Source organism: Scardinius erythrophthalmus (assembly GCF_964197995.2).
Source record: "Scardinius erythrophthalmus genome assembly, chromosome: 25".
Lineage (NCBI taxonomy): Eukaryota > Metazoa > Chordata > Actinopteri > Cypriniformes > Leuciscidae > Scardinius > Scardinius erythrophthalmus.
This window is the reverse complement of record NC_138245.1, coordinates 17,114,649-17,133,760: the sequence shown is the minus strand read 5'-3', so window position 1 is coordinate 17,133,760 and position 19,112 is coordinate 17,114,649. Positions and strand designations below refer to the sequence as shown.

Sequence of the window (19,112 nt, the reverse complement as noted above, 5' to 3'; positions counted from 1 at the left end):
AAGGAATAGTTCATCCAAAAAATGAAAATTCTGTCATTAATTACTCACCCTCATGTCGTTCCAAACCCGTAATACTTTCGTTCATCTTTGGAACACAAATGAAGATCTTTTTGGTGAAATCTGTCTGAGAGATTCTGTCCCTAGACAACTACACAACCAGCACTTTGACGCTTCAAAAAGTTCATAAAGAGATTGTAAAACTAATTCATATGAACTGAGCTTAGTCCAAATTTTCTGAAGAGACTCGACCGCTTTATATGATGAACAGATTGAATTTAGGCTTTTATTCACAAACATTCATCAACTCACACATGTGGTAAATGGAAGATCAAGCATATTAAGGATCATTCTGATGTTACGCAGCACGTTTGAGCTTCCGCAAGAGGTTTGCAATGAGGATTGTTCTCGTGCGTCCGGCATGTTTGGTTGAGCTTGCTTATGCTCGCTGAACAATGTTTATATGCGAATAAAAGACTAAATTCAATATCTATTTATCATATAAAGCGATCGTGGTTCAGAAAATTTGGACTGTACCGCTCAATTCATATGGATTAGTTTTATGATCTCTTTATGAACTTTTAGAAGTGTCAAAGTGGTAGTTGCGTGGCTGTCAATGGAGGGACAGAAAGCTCTCAGATTTAATAAAACATATCTTCATTTGTGTTCCGAAGATGAACGAAATTCGTAAGGGTTTGGAACGGCATGAGGATAAGTAATTAATGGCACAACTAAGTAGCTTTTATAAACGTGCCTTAGAAAAAAAACATTATGCATCTTGAGACAAAACAATGGCACTGACATATTTTATAATAGCCTATGCTAGTTCAAGTTCAGACATGCATTTTAGTGTGGGACTAGGCTTGTCTGTAAAACCGGGACAAAAGTCATACTTATGACTTAGTATGTCATAATTTCGGACGAACTATGCCATATTTTAATTCACCAAAGCAATTTTGTTTTTCTGATATGGCGGAGTAGGCTTCCTTCCATACTGTTGTTAGAGCGGATGTTGATCGCTGCGCTCTGATTGATTCAGTTCAGTGAAGGATTCATCAGACTGATTCAAACCATAGATTCAAACCAGTGATTCGTCTTTTTGAACTGTAAAAAAAAAACACTGCCTCATTTGTGCCGTAATTTTTTGTTTATTTACATTAAAATACGTGTTACTAAAATATTTCAATTATCTGACAAAAGGCTGGAATGAAAGACTCGAGACTTTTATGTTGAAAATAACAATGTGCGTCAAGTGGGTAGCTGTGTTTTTCTGGTTGCGCATTTCACTTGAATCCGAATGACAATATGGCGGAAGGAGAGGAGCCGTAAGTGAAATTTTACACTCAGCTGTTCATAAATCCCTCGTAACAGTGCTTGTAGTTCAATCAACAGGACGCAAGAACGTTAACTTGCGGGTAGCAGAGCATGAATGAACCTTCTTTTATTCTCTCTTTTTAGGGAGAAGAAAAGAAGGAGAATAGAGGAGCTGAATGAGAAGTTAGTGAAATGAAAGATGAGAATTTAGATGTGGCAGCCAGCAGGTTTGCTTTGAGAGGTGTTAATTCATAAAGTTAGCTTTATCTATAATCCAGATACTGTTCAGACATTATTTTGAAGAGCTCTCCGCATATTCTGTATATAAATATAATCTGTCTGAAACCTAGGTGAAAGCTTGCAAAACCTCCAAACACTGCTGTTTGCACACGTGCCATAATGTTCTTTCTTAATATATAATACAAGACACCTTGTTTGTATTAATCATGAAACTTACGTAAAGACAGTGCCATCCAAACCAACCCAATTAATTGTTGTGTATATATAATGTATTGTTGATTATGTTATGTGTGAATGTGTTTTTATAATCATTTAATCATCTTGGTGATGTGTGTGCTGTGTAGTTAAAGCTCTATATTTTTTCACAGAATGGTTGTGGATGGAGGGAGTGGAGACAGCAGTGACTGGCAGGGAAGATGGGACCATGTCAAAAAGTTCTTAGAGAGAGCTGGACCCTTCACTCATCCGGATTTTGAACCCAGCACTGAGGTAAGATGTAAATCATAACATAACTTATCATAACATATACATTCCACACCCCTTTTATAAATGTATATCTATGCCCACTTTTAGGGAGAGAAGCACAGCTGTGAATGCATATTATCAGAACAATTAATAATGTTTTTCTCTGCCTGAAGTACAGAATGACTGCTTTAAAAATAACAGACTGGCTGCTATTTTTATGGTTCAGAATTACTACACTGACAATGCACACTGTGGTCTACTTCTCACCAAAAAAAACACACACTGTGTTGTACACATTGTGGGCTGTGATGCCATGTGAGTGACAGGTTGTCCCGCCCTCCTGCCAAAAATATGTCATCAGAAAAGAGATATGTCACTTCAAGAGGGAGGGGGATTTATTTTGATTTAAAGATTATGAGAGCATCATTTTTAATTTGTATTTTTTCCCCCCAGTAAATTTCAAACAACTGGAAGAGTCATGGGGCCATTATTTATCAAAAATTGGAGAACTGAGTCAAAAAGGTTTAGAACCAATGTGACTATAGTTTTTGAGCCATTTAGCTTCATGAGCGTCTGATCCAAGATCACTCAGTTTGTTGTAAAACCTGAATGTTACTTTACTCTCTTCTCTTTCCGTAAATTGTGCACATCTTCTTCCAGTCACTCCAGTTTCTGTTAGACACATGCAAAATTCTGGTTATTGGAGCTGGTGGACTTGGATGTGAGCTGCTCAAAGATCTGGTATGGTCCTTGTTGTGCTGCATTTGTTAACTTTAGACAGATTCTTGTTTGTTCCTATTCTTGAATGACAGCTGCAATACTTTTTTTTTGTCTTATGCTCATGTATGATACAATTTCATCCCCCAGGCTTTGTCAGGTTTTCGACACATTCATGTGGTGGACATGGACACCATTGATGTTTCCAACCTCAACAGACAGTTCCTCTTCAGGTTAATCTTAGTCAGCTGATAGATATCTTTTTGAAACATTTCTTATTCTTTTTCTGTAATGTAAACTGCTTTCTGTTGTATCGATAGACCAAAAGATGTGGGCCGACCAAAGGCAGAGGTTGCAGCAGACTTTGTAAATGACAGGATCCCAGGGTGCAATGTTGTCCCGTATCCTTGTCCTGATATAATTATTGTTTTGATACACTACAAATCAAAAGTTTGGGGTCAGTAAGATTTTTATTATTATTATAATGTATAAAAGAAATTAATACTTTTATTCAGCAAGGATGCATTAAATTGATCAAAAAAGATTACAAAAGATTTCTATTTCAAATAAATGCTGCTCTATTGAACTTTCTATTTGGTTTATATTTCAGGATTTTTTGAATTTCAACATTGATATTATCAATTTGAACATTGATAACAATAGTAAAAGTTTCTTGTGCACAAAATCAGCTTTTCTGAAGGATCATGTGACAGTAATGATGCTGAAATTTCAGTTCCGCCATCACAGGAATAAATACATTTTAAAATAGAAAACAGTTATATTAGACCGTAATCATATTTTAATTTTGGATCAAATAAATGCAGCTTTATCCTGTGGTGTGCATAAGAGACTTCAAAAACATTTAAAATCATATTGAGCCCAAACTTTTCAAGACCCCAAACTTGGCAGTGTATATGTTATATCGATGTATGTCAAAATATTTCCATTTTCCTTAATCAGTAATGCAGACATTTTAAGAAAATCCAGGACTTGGATGAGACATTTTACAAGCGTAATTACCACCTAACTGTTTTACATTCATCTAAAATGTCGTAACTTTTCTAGCACTATACAAAATGTGACACTGTTTATCTGCAGTGTGAGACTAATTATTATGACAGTCTTAAATCTTGAAATCTGAGTAATGTAACTGTGTCTCTGTAACTGCATAGAATTTCACATAGTAGTCTGTGGCCTGGACTCTGTTGTTGCCAGAAGATGGATGAATGGCATGCTGGTATGTATTTATTTTCCGAAACATTCAACAATCTGTTCATACAAATTTATAGACATAAAGTCTTCTTTATGTCATGTAAATAAAGTGTTTCTATACTGTGAGAAGTGTTTTTATTCATTTGGCTTTCTCTTTTTCAGTTATCCCTGCTGATTTATGAAGATGGTGTCCTGGATCCCAGCTCCATTATTCCTCTAATAGATGGTGGCACAGAGGGCTTCAAAGGCAATGCCCGAGTCATTCTTCCGGGCATGACAGCTTGCATTGATTGCACCCTGGAGCTGTACCCCCCACAGGTGCATACTGGGATTTTGTGTTAAGTTGAATTTTTAAAAGCCTTTTGTCATACTCATTTTTTTGTTGTTGCCCTACACAGATAAACTTCCCAATGTGCACCATAGCCTCTATGCCTCGGTTACCTGAACATTGTGTTGAATACGTCCGCATGCTGCTTTGGCCCAAAGACAAGCCTTTTGGAGGTACATTAATTCGCGGTATCTACATGGAACTGGGCATACAACCACAGACTGATATTTTGGTTATACTGCTGTTTGGCAGCCTGCTAATATTTCAGATTTGTAATGTATTTTCCTCAGATGGTGTGGTGCTAGACGGTGATGACCCAAAGCACATCCAGTGGGTGTACCAGAAATCTTTGGAGAGAGCAGCAGAGTTCAACATCACTGGGGTGACTTACAGACTCACTCAGGGTGAGTGACACAGACCTGCTCAGTGGGCCTTTCGTGAAATCCTCTCGTTTGTTGACAGAATTTTTCACACAATTTCACAGAACTTTGTCTTAATGTGCCTTTTTAAAATATGAATGCTTGTAGCTTCTCTCACTTTATTTGGTAAACAATTCCTTTCTTAGGTTGTAAGACCAAGGTGCCCAAACCAGCTTCAATCCTCTCCCTCTCATTATTATTGAGCCCACAATAAGAATTTCATTTTTGTCTTTGTTCAGCTTAAAAAATAAAAAATAAAATAAAATTCATCCGTTTTACAATGCTGGACAGACAGTCAGACATCCTCTCTAATACAACAGTGTCTCTGAAATCAAGTGAAATATATAATTGAATATCATCAGCATAAAAATTATAATTCATGTCATATTTCTGAATTATTTTTCCCAAAGGGAGCATGTATAATGAAAATAAATGTGGCCCAAGAATTGATCCTTGAGGAACACCATATAACATTCCATATGTATTTGATATATTAACTAAATAGGTCCTATCTATAATATACGTTTTGAACCAATTTAAAACATATAACAAAACACAACAAATATAAAACCTTTTTAAAGATCTCTATTTCAAATAAATTCTTTTATTTTGAACATTCTATTGATTAATGAATCCTGAAAACAATGTATCATGGTTCCAACAAATTTTTTTAGGCAGCACAGCTGTTTTCAACTGATAATAATAAGAAATGTTTGAGCTGCAAATCAGTATATTAGAGTGATTTCTAAAGGATCATGTGACACTGAAGACCGGAGTAATGGCTGTTGTAAATTTAGCTTTGCCATCACATAATTCAAATTTTTAAATGTAAAGTATATATTAAAATAGACAATGTAAAATTAAAATTAAAATTTTAATCATATTTTGCAATATAAATATAAATAAATTCAGCCTTGGTATGTCAGAATGCATAGTATAAACACAGTAAAAAAACTGTGAAAAACACAGTGAAAAACAGTAGTCAACTGATGCTGTTATAGGTCATGTGACAGTAGCGTCATGGCGGCTATAGTTCAATCGAATTTAATTCATACTACCCATATTTATACTATATAGAACATACACTTTTAATGGTCACAAAGTTCAAATTCAAATGTTTTACATATTCAGACAGTATGTGATTTCAGACGCAGCACAGCATAAGAGACTTCTTTAAAAAAAATCAACTTTATAGGTCCCAGCCAGGACCACTTATTGGGAAACCAAACCAGATTTAGGGACTAGAATATCAGATCAACTTCAATGTGCTTCATTTTGGGAGTCTTTTGACTTGGGACAACCATTCTTGAACACCTTAACAATGCGTACCAAAACCAAACCAAAACAAAAACCAAAACATTCAGAACATCTTAGCTACAGAATACCAATGCCCTGGCATCATGGTGCATGCTTTTGCACAGGCAAGCACCAATCAGATGTTGATGAACCACCTCACCTGTGTTTCAGGGGTTGTGAAGAGAATAATTCCTGCTGTGGCTTCTACAAATGCTGTTATTGCTGGTATGCTGACATTGCAAATGTTATCTGGTTTTGGCATACTTGAAAGTTTTTTGATATTTTTCAGTAAGTTGAGTTGTGACTGAAGATAATTTCTTTCTTTCTTTCTTATACATTTCAGCTGCTTGTGCCACAGAGGTTTTCAAAATTGCCACAAGGTAAGTTATGATAGTGTATTTTCAAGAAGAGAGCATTGATTTCATCGTTCATTCACATCTCTTTTGTTCTTTTACCTTTGCCGAACAGCGCCTATGTTCCCTTGAACAACTACCTGGTGTTCAATGATGTTGATGGGCTGTACACGTACACCTTTGAGGCTGAGAGAAAGGTTAGTGATATGAACATGTTTTTATGTACATAACTAGAAAAAAGAGACATATTAGATGTCTCTAAAAATCAACACAGCTTAAATGTTTTCCATGTTGCATGTGTAGGAGAACTGTTCTGCTTGCAGTCAGGTGCCACAAGACCTGCCATTTCCACCTTCAACTAAACTACAGGAGGTTCTGAACTACTTGACTGAGAACGCCTCTCTGTGAGTCACAATGTTCCTTAATATTCAACCATTGTTGATGAACATAAAGCCTAATAGTAACAATGAAACTATATATACTGTATGCTTATTTTCTTATTCAATATATATATATATATATATGATATTAGGGTGTAACGGTACACTAAAGTCACGGTTCGATATGCACCTCGGTTTTGGGGGCACTGTTCAATACGAGTTCAGTACAATGGAAAAAATGGTCACACTTTAGTTTAGGGTCCAATTCTCAATATTAACTCACTATTAACTTTGAGTTTTGCCTCTATAAACTCCTAATTACTTCTTATTAATAGTTAGTAAGGTAGTTGTTTAGGTAGTAGGTTAAGGAATGGGATCGGATTAAGGGATGTAGAATATGGTCATGCAGAATTAGGCACTAATATATGCTTTATAAGTACTAATTAACATATCCTAGCAATTTGCATGGTAATTAGCAACATGTTAATAGTGAGAATTGGACCCTAATTTAAAGTGTTACCGGAAAAAGCAATAAATCCGCAATTCTAGGTTTCTTTTATTTTATTTTGAACTGACAGTTGTGCAAATTGTTTTTTTTTTACACCTATCAACATTTAGTCCCCCCTTAGGTAGTTGGTACAATACAGCCTCCTATATTGTATTAAGCACTAAGCAGTAAACAGAATGCACTCTTGCATAGGTCATATTATTTAGCAGGGCTGATAAAAAAAACAAAAGGTATTTGGTCACAATCAGCTACAGTTTTGAGAAGCATCTCGTGTTATAAAAGTATAAAATAAATAGAATAATGAAAAATAAAACTTGTCCATTAGAAGTCTTACTATTTACTCCACTTAAACTGCATGTAAACATTCAAAGCTTAAGCCCAGCCCTCCTATACTTAATATTTCGCATTACGCTCTGTTTCGATTCGTATCTAGTGGTCTTTGCTTTTGTACTGTTACACCCCTACACACACACACACACACACACACACACACACACACACACACACACACACACACACACACACACACACACACACACACACACACACACACACACACACACACACACACACACACACACACACACACACACACACACACACACACACAAACAAACAAATATGCATATAAATCATTTTATGATTTATTATTGTCTTTTTTTCTCCTAGCCAAATGAAGTCTCCTGCCATCACTACAACTGTGGATGGAAAAAACAAAACTCTGTATTTACAGGTTAAATGTTTTCTAACATTTCTAACAGAGTTCTCATAATTTAGTTTGATTGGATTTTCTTTACATGCATTTTATGCATTAGCTGTATTATATTTAAAGTACATTTGAACCTGTTTGGTTTTATTTTTAGACTGTGGCATCTATTGAAGAGAGAACTCGACCAAATCTAAGCAAAACACTGAAAGGTGATTGAAAGTCTTCTGTGACATCATGTAGTATATGTAACTTTATTTTATATGAATATTTCAGAATATTTTGTTTAACCTATTAAATGTCCCCTTGTGTTTGCAGAGCTTGGACTTGTGGATGGCCAAGAGCTGGCAGTGGCTGATGTCACCACTCCTCAGACAATGCTCTTCAAGCTCAACTTCATCTCATAGAACAAATGCTTCATTCTGATGGACAGTGGTTATTGCAGTCGTCATCAAAATGAAGCAGACTTGGAAATGTAGCCTATAAGCTCCATGCTTCAGTGCATCAACAGCATCACATGCACATGCTCAGTTGGAATAGCTGCGGTTTCTGTTTAGGGTTTTTGGTCAACTCTGTCCATCAAAGACACTTACAGAAGGCATTTGTTTCGTTGTCTTGCACTGCTATATCCGTAGGAGTCATTTTTGTGGATTTCTTTTTTTATGCAATCTGTTTATCTATTTATTTTGTTGTTGTGCATTCAAACCAGTTTGACAGTATGTTGTTCAGTGTCTTGTCTTGTTGAAAAAAAAAAATCTTTCATGTTTTGAATTTAAATTGGAAACCTTATTTTAAACAAGTAAAGAAGTCCCAGTCCTATAATGTTTTCCCAACTTTAAATTTAAAATAGCCTTTTACCCAATTTGTGAATAAATTTACTTGGTTAAATATTTAAAAAGGCTCAAAATATGATGGAATCTCCAGAATAAAAATATTTTGTAAACAAATACAGAATGTTGCATTGTCAATGTAATCTTAAGAAAGTCATTTTGTATACTGTACTGTTTGTGTGATTTATGTGGCATTGTCATGGAATACAGATATACAGAAATACAATGCAGACTCTAATCCACAAGGTCAGACCTTAGTGTCTTTGTTTATTTAAAAGTTCATTTGGACAAGTCACATGACCACATTCAACAATGGATAAAACTACAAATGTGCCAAGCTACAGTTAGCCTACATTATTTGTTTGATAAACTGCTTCACTAGTGTCCCATAAATTTTTTAAAACTAATATCTTACGAGTGAATAATTATGATTAATATAAACTTAATGTCTGTTACGAATTAATTTTCGCTAAAGTATAATCTGTAAAAAATGCCCTCATTACAAAGGCAATAGACACCTTTTTAAGTTTAGTTTACAGTTATGCATTGACAATAAAAGTCATTTTACGTTCATTTTTTTTAAAGAGGTTTAAAATAACAACTGATACTTTAATCGTTTACTTTTTTATTGAATAACAAAAAACAAAACAAAAAACGTGCAGGCATTGGTAGTACCTGCTACCAATCTAATAATAACTTAATATATTTTTATAATAATATATACAATATAGTATAACGTTATAGTATATAATAGAATTCTACAATACAAAATAAATAAATAATCGTACTTTTGACGTCGGTGACGTGGCCCTGACGACGTCACTTACAGGATAGGTTGATGATACGTGGATGGGAAGTAGTTTTCGAGCTGCACGCCAGAGGAAACCCAAACAAAACAATGCGAAGAAGTCCAACCTAGATGCCGAGTAGCTCGAAAGCAAAGAAAAATGTCGTCCAGTCCGTCGTTTATGTATTTATATTATCGACTTTCATTTTAGCATGGAATTATGTCGACTGTCAGCGAATTGTCAGTTGTTTTGCGAGCAGAATTAGCCGCCAAGCTAACGTGGATAGCGGCCTAATATAAACAGTGCTCCGGCTGTTAGTGTGGAATAAACCTGCTCTTATTTGGGAGGCTTTTAATAATGTTGTGTTTTATGTAGACGTCACACAACCAGGTGGAAGTAAATCAATATGAGTTGGTTCAACGCGTCTCATCTGTCGAGTTTTGCCAAACAAGCTCTGACAACTGCTCAGAAATCCATCGACAGAGTTCTGGACATTCAAGAAGAGGAGCAGTGGGGTGACACGACCAACCCGTCCTTTACTGGTAAATTTAGTTATAGATGGTTGACAGTCCAGGCAGGGTGTCATTATCAGTGACAATTACTGCACAGCATTAGATATATAATAATTTATGCTTCATATATTTCTGCAGGCTACATTACAGTCACCAATCGGCTACACACATATTTTCAGCTGACTACATACATTTTGCATAATCCATATGCAGTCAGATAGCTCAGATAACTTTAAACGCACATGGAAACCTTCCCGCAGAACTGAAAAATAAAACAAAAGCCTTTACAACCAAGTCATTCAGACAGAATCACAAACCAAGGCCAACATGAAACTTCTTCAGAGATGATCTTGAAAACCACCTGATATCACAAAAAGCCACTAAAGAATACAAAAGAGTTTGCAGTTTTGATGTATTGTGTTTCCAAAGGTGGGATTTGTTTTCTTCCTTTAGCTCATGTTTAGAATGATAAAATAGAGATGTATGATTCAGTAGCTTTAGGATTGATCTATTTTGGTTATGAAGCTTCTTCCTTTTAAAGGGATAGTCCACCCAATAATGCAAATTCTGTCATCATTTACTCATGTTGTTCCAAACCCACAAGACTCTTGTTCATCTTCGAAACACAAATTAATATATTTTCTCATAATTGATGTCCATTATTGAAAGTTCATGCAAGCAAAACATTTGACAGATCAAAAAGTAAAAAAAAAAATCATAGTAAAAGTAATCCATGATTTGAGTGATTTAATTCAAGTCTCATGATATGATGAACAGTTTAATTTAAGCTTTTATTCAGATATAAACACTGATCAATGCACATGCATAGAGCTCATCAGTGGTAAAAGGAAGCTCATTTGTACTTGCTTGACATGCAAGAATCACAAGGATTCAAGGAAGTATGGATGAGCTTGAGGTGACTTTTTGATCTGTGAAAGTTTTGGTTCCATGAACTTTAAATGGATAGACAAAAATGATGAGAGATTATTAAAAATATCTTCATTTGTGTTCTGATGATGAATGGAAATCTGGGTTATAACTTGGAACCACATAAGTGTGATCAAATATTGACAGAAATTTCATTTCTTAAAAGGTTTAAAAGAATGAATATTGAGTTATATTATTAATTCAGGTGCATTGATGCTATTGGATGAGATTGTAATTGTACTGAATTGAGCTGGATAATGATGACATTTGTATTCCTATAAGCTGCTTATAGCTATAATTGAATTTTTCTTAATTGATGAAGATGAACTTTTCAACATTAACACTGTTTTTTTTTCTTTTTTCTATAGATCCACCAGGCAAGCCGGTATCAACAGGATGGGGTATGAACCAGTGGGACTCGCCCTCTGAGGAGCATACCAAGACTCTCCTTCCATCATCTGAGGCCATTACTAAGCCCGTCACATGGACCGTTGTTGATGAATCGGAGGATTTCTTCAGTGCCTTTCTGCCTCATGGGGAGACACAAACTGTAAGCAACACTAAAGTGGTGTCTGTGCCACCTGCCAAGTCAAACCGGAGACTACGGGAAAAAGCAGACCAGGAGAAGGAGCTGGAGGTCAGTGATTCACAAGATCTGACAGACCTCAGTAAGTACAGCAGCCAGGAAACTTATGAGATAAAGCCAACTGGGACAGAGCTTTTGGAGCAAAATTCATCCTCGACAGATGAGCAGTCACAACCAGAACTGGTTGTTCCTGCTTCGGTTGTTGCACCGGAAGAAGCTGTCGAACAGGAGGCCAGCGAGGATGTGACAGAGTCAGATGGCTTGGCTTTAACTTCAGATGTCACACTCACAAATGTACCTTTATCCTCTTCAGAGGCCGAATCTGGTGGTGTGTTTGAACCAGCTTTGACCATCGAGACCAAAAATCCAGATAAAGCCCTGCCTGTTTCTTCTAAAGAAATCCTGTTAGAATCCAAAGACGCTAAATCAGAGGACAGACAAAGCAACACCCCATCTCCCCCTGTTAGTGCCTTCTCTTCTGGAACTTCCACTACCAGCGACATAGAGGTTTTGGACCACGAGAGTGTGCTAAGCGAGAGCTCGGCCAGCTCCAGACAGGAGACCGCAGAGGCTAAAGCTGGTCTGCACCTAATGCAAGGCTCTTTCCAACTGCTCTCCGCCTCAACATGCAGCGACTTCCCTCGTTTGGATGAATACCCAAAACTCACGGAAAGCTGCGGGTCCTCGTCTGATGCCTTTGAGCGCATCGACTCATTTAGCATGCAGTCGCTGGACAGCCGCAGTGTCAGCGAAGTGAATTCTGATGACGAGATCCCAGGCAACCGCACATTAGCCTCCATCACGGCCGGACCTTTGCCTGCTCCTCCTCAGTCAGTGCCACAGACTAAACAGGAGGAAGAGGAGGGTCTAACTGAGTCTATTAATGAACAATCACTGGATGATAATGAGATGGAGGAGAGCGGCCGCAGTGCAACGCCAGTGAATTGTGAGCAGGTGGATGAGCTGCAGGAAGGCGAACAGGAAACTGAATCCGACCTCACACTGACCGACCAAAAAACTGATGTGAACGAAACTGCAGCGTCACAGAGTACTGAAGAGAAACTGGAAGATTCACCCTGTCAGATTTTCGATCTCCAGAAGGTTGGAATAATACATAAAAATGTAATATAATATAATATAATTATTAAATATACACTAGTACTGTTCAAACATTTGGGTTGGTAATATTTTTTTAAAAGGTTTTTGGAAGCCTCTTATGCTCACCAAGGCTGCATTTATTTGATAAAAAAAACAGCAGTATCATTTTGAAACATTATTACAATCTAAAATAACTGTTTTCTATTTTAATATATTTTGACTTGTATTTTTTTTCAGGTTATAGCAAAGCTGAATTTTTCAACATCATTACTATACAGATCTTTACACGTACACATGATATTCACATGATCTTTCATAATTCATTCTGATATGCTGATTTAAAACTTAAGAAACATTTCTTATTATTGTCATTTTTTCAGTATTTTTTATGAAAATAGAAAGGTTAAAAGAACAGCATTTATTTGAAATCTTTTTTATCATTACTAGATCAATTAAATGCACCCTTGCAGAATAAAAGTTATTATTGAACACAATTTTTTTTATTGATATTTTTTCACGTGTCATTGAATTAATTTTCTATTATTTTTGTTTTTCATAATCTCCCCAGATTATTGAGGAGCTTTCTAACCGACTAGAGAAGAGAGAATCACAGTTGCTTGTGGTCAGTAAAGACAAGGCCAGACTTGAGGAGGAGTGTGACAATCTCAAAGAGTGAGTTGAGGAACATATGCTCCTAAAAAACATCTGCTATTGTGTTTTCTTAAATGATAAATGTTTGCAATAGCTAACTAGGGAATAGAAACAGGTGGAGGCAGCAAAACATTTTTACACAGCTTGAGGAAAACCGGGTGCTGTGTTCACATAGTGTTGTGAACACAGCCAACAAATTACTTTAGCCAACAAAACACTTAATTTTGATATACAGTGTGTCCACACCTTTCAACATGTACATTGCATAAACAAATTATCATCTTGAATTGTCTATAGGTTGGCATGTTTTTAGGGTGTTAATCTTATTCTTATTCTGTTAAAGACATTTAACTCTTTAGTGTTTTTTTATTTTTCTTATTTAAACTTTTTACATGCCTGTTGAATTAGCATTAACGAGACTTGTGTTTCACAGTGAGATGATCAGCTTGCAGGAAGAAAGCTCTGCTGTTCAGTCTATAAAAGACGAGTTCACTCAGCGCATAGCTGAAGCTGAGAGGAAAGCTCAACTTGCCTGCAAGGAGAGAGACATCGCCAAAAAGGTGTCCATTTTTTTTAAAATTGTTGTTTTGAATTTATATAATTCTTACAACCCCAGTCTTGTTTTGCATTGAAATGCATTATATGCCATGGTCACAGGAAATCAAGGGCCTCAGAGAAGAACTGGCAAGCAGGCTAAACCCAAATGAGACTCTGGAACTGATAAAAGAGAAAGAGGAACAGATCCGAGAGCTTCTTGAAGAAGGTGAGTGTTCTAGTCTTTTACGTGTTCAACTTGACATGGATGATCAGATCAAGATTTTACTGCGTGATCTTACAAGGAACTGCTTCTTTGTTAAGGGTGTGTTTGTTTACTCGTTTCTTTCTGATTAGGTGAGAAACTGTCTAAGCAGCAGTTGCAGCACTCCAACATCATAAAGAAACTGCGTGTGAAAGAGAGAGATAGTGATGCACAAATCACCAAACAGACCAAAAAACTAAAGGAACAGGAAGAAGAACTTAAACATTTGCAGCAGGTTTGGAACACAACCTTCAATCCAAAGCTGTGTTATCTATAGAATAAACATGTTTACAGTTGTAAAGTACTGTATATTCAGTGTTCATCAAATGCCAACGGAAGGAGAAGAGAATGTTGAGGTTTTACATTGATAATTGCAGGTTTTGGATGGTAAGGAGGAAGTAGAAAAGCAGCACAGAGAGAACATTAAGAAGCTGAATGCTGTAGTGGAGCGGCAGGAGAAGGAATTGAGTAAACTGCAGACCAGCAACGAGGAGCTTCAGGAAAATAATCGCAGTTTACAAGCAGCACTTGACAGCTCCTACAAGTAAATAAATGCCACATAACTGACTTGATGCTGTACAGTACACTTATTCACTTGTCACTGCAGGTCTGGCGGTGGTCTCTCCCAGTTTATTGATTTTATTCGTTTTTCACTGTATAGAGAGTTGGCAGAGTTGCACAAGGCCAATGCCACCAAGGATAGTGAAGCCCAGGAACTGGCACTGAGCAGAGAGGTACATGCGAAAGAAGAGCTGAGTTTGGCTTTGGAGAAAGTCCAAGAAGAGTCACGCTTCCAACAAGAGGCACTGGCCAATCAGGTAATTTTGTTTTGTTTGTTTTGTTAAAATGCCTATTGTTATGTCATCATCATATTATTATTATTATTATTATTAGTTTATATTTTTACTGGCTTTAATTTCGCTGTGCTTAAAGCAGTATTTAAATGCTTGTTTAAATATATTGAGGAACTTTGATCACTTTATTCTGGGGTTACTTATCCATTTATACATGCTTTACTTTTGTGTAAATTAATCTCCAAATTCTAGCTTTTCTATGTGTGACTGTTTTTTTTTTTTTTTTTTTTCAATGTTGAGGTGGCAGATTTGAGGTTGGCTCTACAGAGGGCCGAACAGCAGCAGGCCAAGAAGGAAGATTACCTGAGAGAGGAGATCAGTGAGTTACAGCAGGTAACTAGAACACCTTACAGCCAGCTTACAAGAATTATTGCGCTTTATTTATTTCATTTCAGCCATCGTAGAGAAACTACGCCAGCCTACTATAAGCTCAAGACTATTGCATTTTTGTTAAAGGAAGTATCTCCCTGATTTAAGGAGAAAAAGACAAGTTCTAGTATAAAAAAATTCAGATAATTAACAATTATTATTATGTTATTATTATTGTATTATGTACAATACCATTAAAACATTTGGGGTCAATAAGATTTTTTTAAAGAAATGTATATTTTATTCAAGAATGCATTGAATTAATCAAAAGTGACAGAAAAGACATTTACAATGTTACGAAAGATTTCTATTTCAAATAAATGCTGTTCTTTTGAACTTTACATTCATCAAAGAATCCTGAAAACTGTTTTCAACATTGATAATACGTTTCTTGAGCACCAAATCAGCATATTAGAATAATTTCTGAAGATCGCGTGGCACTGAAGATTTAAAATACTTTAAAATAGAAAACAGTTGTTTTAAATTGTGATAATATTTCATAGTAATACTGTAGTTTTGATCAAATAAATGCTGCCTCTGTGAGCATAAGAGACTTCTTTCCAAAAATCTTACCGACCCTAATCTACCTACAGTGTAGGTGATGGTTACGCTGTAATTTTACTCTTCAACAGAGGTTACAAGAAGCGGAGTCCAGAAACCAGGAACTTAGCCAAAGTGTTACGTCAGCATCACGGCCCCTCCTGCGACAGATAGAGAATCTCCAGGCCACACTTGGTGCCCAGACAGCATCATGGGAAAAACTAGAGAAGAACATCTCTGACCGCTTAGGTGAGACTTGCTTGTTTTGAATGAACATTAGTGGCTTATGTCATCTGTTTAAATCTGATGATTTCAAACAGTAAACCATATATGACATTCACCAGTTGTTTTCACTTGTCATTCTCTCTTCTTAGCTGATGCCCAAACCCAGCTTGCTGTTTCTATAGAGAAAGAGCGTTCGGCTACAGAGGAGCTACTAGCCATCAGATCACAAATAGCATCTTTAGAGTCTCAGGCTTCTTTGTTGAGGCAGGAGAAAGGACGCCTGCAGGGGCAGCTGGATGCGGAGAAGATGCGGCGGGAAAAACTGGAGGATGACTTTAGCAGGTAGGAGATGTGTTTAACATTGAAAAAGAAGCTGGCATTGTAAGTTGCAGTATTCTCACTCTGATTTAAATTGTAATGCAGACACATGCATCTTCTGTAATGCTGGAATTGTGAATGTCGTGTATTGTGAAAAGTGCTATACAAATAAATGTGAATTGAATTGATTTTTGTATTTGTAGGGAGCGTGTAGAGCTGGAGAATCTTAAATGGGAACATACTCGAGTCTCAGAAGAGGCCAAGAAGGAGAAGGTACCATTTGCTTTTTTGAACACTTTAGACAAAACATATGCACAAAAAATATTCTCAATGTCTGTATTATTTGGTCCTCTTCAGTTGCTTCTCACCAACCAACTGGAAATGGAGAAAATGAAGGTGGAACAGGAGAAGAAGAAATGCTACCTTGCTCAAGAGGCCCTCAAAGAAAAGGTTTTGCATGAAAAGACCAGACTTTATTAATCTTTACCCCCCAAAATAGTTACAATTATCATTTTATACAAGGTCCAAAAATCACACCTAGCAGTTATGATAATAACTGTGCCATAAAATCAACTCATTTCAAGAGTTTAAAATCTCTGTGTTTTTGTTTCATCAGGAGAGGAAGTCTCTAAGTTTGTCTGTGACTGATGCCCCAGCGTCCTCCACTCCCTCATTGTCCCGCTCTAGTTCCGTTAGTGGAACTGAGCATGCTGGCTTACCATCCTCCATGTTCTCACAGGTACATTCATCTCACCCCTGTCCACACCTGATGAGATGCTGAGAATCTTTTCTCTTCCTAAATATTTCTCAGTTTGTCACAGTCACTGTGTTTTTTTAGCAGGAGGATTCTCTCGACCATTCTTTTAGCACTATGACCATGTCTATCAGTGGGACTAACCTATATGAAGCGGCTCGACTGGGTGGTGGGTCCAGTATCATTGAGAGCCTGCAGTCTCAGCTCAAACTCAGAGAGGGCGAGATAGCCCAGCTGCAGGTACACCTTTTAATGGAGTAGTCTTTCATCATGTGCAAAATTACATCTGGGTTTGGAAGATTATACATTTACTGTAATGTTTAAAACGAGTCAAAAGCTGAACTAATTTGGATTCAATTCTTTTGTTTTTCCACAAGATGGAGATTGCTAGTCTAGAGAGAGGTCGAACTGTGATGACAGAAGAGCTTGTGCGACTGACCAATCAGAACGATGAGATAGAGAATGAAGTGAAGGAAATCCCTAAACTGAAAGTGCAACTGAAGGTGAACACAAGCAAAATGTTACTTTAAAGCAGAGACAACTGTAGGCAGTTTATAACAGACTGCTACAAATTTACCTGCCGTTTTCTGTCTACACTAATCCGGAATCATTTGAAAACGCATCTTTTCGCTACGTTTTGGCCTTCAGTCCACACGGAGATAGCATTTTTGTCCTGTGAAAACTGGGCAAAACATTTCTTATTATTTTCTAAACATTTATTATTATCAATGTTGAAAACAGTTTTACCTGATACACTGAAAAGTACACAAGACCTTTTTTTTGGTAACATTATAAAGTCTTTACTGTCACTTTAGATTTATTTGTTGTGTCCTTGCTGAATAACAGTACTAATTTCTTTAAAACAACATTTTTTTAACTGTAGTGTAAATGTTTAAATTCTTTTTCATGCAGAGTAAATTGTTCACTCTTTGTTTCCTCTAAATATGAACAAAGTGTCTTGATTTTTCATCCTTTAAGAGCAATTTCACCATTCCTCATAGAGGATCCTGATGAATGATCTGTTTGCCTAACAAGCACAGTAATAGGTATGAGGCTTTAACCTGTTAGTTAAACACTGACCAACTGTTATGTGCATCACAGGATCTAGAACAAAGGCACAACACAATCCTGCAGATGTATGGAGAGAAGGCGGAGGAGGCGGAAGAGCTGCGTCTGGACCTGGAGGATGTGAAGAACATGTACAAAATGCAAATAGATGAACTCTTAAGAAATCAAAAATAATAGATTCTGCAAAAGGACTGGCTCAACAGAGCTTTACTGTAGGAGTAACTGCTTCACATCTCAGCATTGGTAACAAAAGACCAAGTACTTTAAATGTATTTTTTTTTTTCTGAGAAAATGTTTAAGATATTTCAAGGGTCATATAGTATATAGTTATTTAAGATATTCCTCTCACGGTTGTGGGATTTTTTTTTTTTAAATAAAAAAATTCTCTATAAATAACCATGTTTGGTTTAAGAAATGACATGCTATCTGTCTGTGTATAGGTTATGGTTGTTTCTTAACACTTGAATTTGCACAATGAAGTGGGAGTTTGGATTTTAATCATGAATTAATTGCTATATTTGCCCCTGATCTTCATCCTCTGGACTGCACATCTTACTGCTAAGTAGTTGATTTGCTGTTGACTGTCTCTTTCCAGACAACTCCAAGGTACCACACGTCCTTCAGACCGCTTAAGTTAGTATATTTAAAGTTAATAGTTAAGTTATGCACTCATTTTTATTGAGTTTTAGTGATGAGGGGGTCCATGAAAATCTTCCACTGTAATATTCTATGAGATATGATCTCTGTAAATCATACATTACAGTCATGTCACTGTAAGATCCTCCCAGTGTATCTTCAGTTTTTGTTGCACACATGTAAATAAAGTAAGAGATATGTATTGGGCAGACTCAATTTGTT

At 36.5% G+C, this 19,112-nt stretch overlaps 2 protein-coding genes across 13 annotated transcripts; both read left to right on the top strand.

The window, feature by feature from the left end:
- Positions 1–990: 990 nt before the first annotated feature.
- uba3 (ubiquitin-like modifier activating enzyme 3) lies at positions 991–9,107 on the top strand (the record flags this gene model as incomplete). 7 transcript variants are annotated; one of them, XM_081357126.1, is made up of 18 exons in its annotated part: positions 994–1,322; positions 1,456–1,494; positions 1,920–2,040; positions 2,677–2,757; positions 2,884–2,966; positions 3,054–3,134; positions 3,702–3,745; positions 3,906–3,970; positions 4,108–4,263; positions 4,344–4,446; positions 4,564–4,677; positions 6,160–6,213; positions 6,332–6,368; positions 6,457–6,538; positions 6,645–6,745; positions 7,899–7,962; positions 8,093–8,147; positions 8,254–9,107. In XM_081357126.1, 18 exons carry the CDS (start codon positions 1,303–1,305, stop codon positions 8,340–8,342), a joined length of 1,389 nt encoding a protein of 462 aa, XP_081213252.1. In that variant the 3' UTR covers positions 8,343–9,107. The 7 variants fall into 7 exon arrangements, with proteins under 7 accessions (XP_081213254.1, XP_081213252.1, XP_081213256.1 ...); XM_081357130.1 differs by having other exon boundaries at positions 1,224–1,322; positions 7,899–7,952; positions 8,254–9,008; XM_081357128.1 differs by lacking the exon at positions 1,456–1,494 and having other exon boundaries at positions 991–1,322; positions 8,254–9,105.
- A 462-nt stretch (positions 9,108–9,569) lies between these two features.
- tmf1 (TATA element modulatory factor 1) lies at positions 9,570–19,105 on the top strand. 6 transcript variants are annotated; one of them, XM_081357093.1, is made up of 17 exons: positions 9,570–10,095; positions 11,361–12,679; positions 13,245–13,348; positions 13,761–13,887; positions 13,985–14,090; positions 14,219–14,361; positions 14,504–14,670; positions 14,788–14,944; positions 15,221–15,313; positions 15,982–16,138; positions 16,264–16,456; positions 16,636–16,705; positions 16,790–16,882; positions 17,049–17,171; positions 17,274–17,426; positions 17,564–17,689; positions 18,288–19,105. In XM_081357093.1, exons 1-17 carry the CDS (start codon positions 9,960–9,962, stop codon positions 18,426–18,428), a joined length of 3,408 nt encoding a protein of 1,135 aa, XP_081213219.1. In that variant the 5' UTR covers positions 9,570–9,959; the 3' UTR covers positions 18,429–19,105. The 6 variants fall into 6 exon arrangements, with proteins under 6 accessions (XP_081213219.1, XP_081213218.1, XP_081213217.1 ...); XM_081357092.1 differs by having other exon boundaries at positions 9,572–10,095; positions 17,271–17,426; XM_081357091.1 differs by having other exon boundaries at positions 9,572–10,095; positions 11,361–12,700.
- The last annotated feature ends 7 nt before the right edge of the window (positions 19,106–19,112 follow it).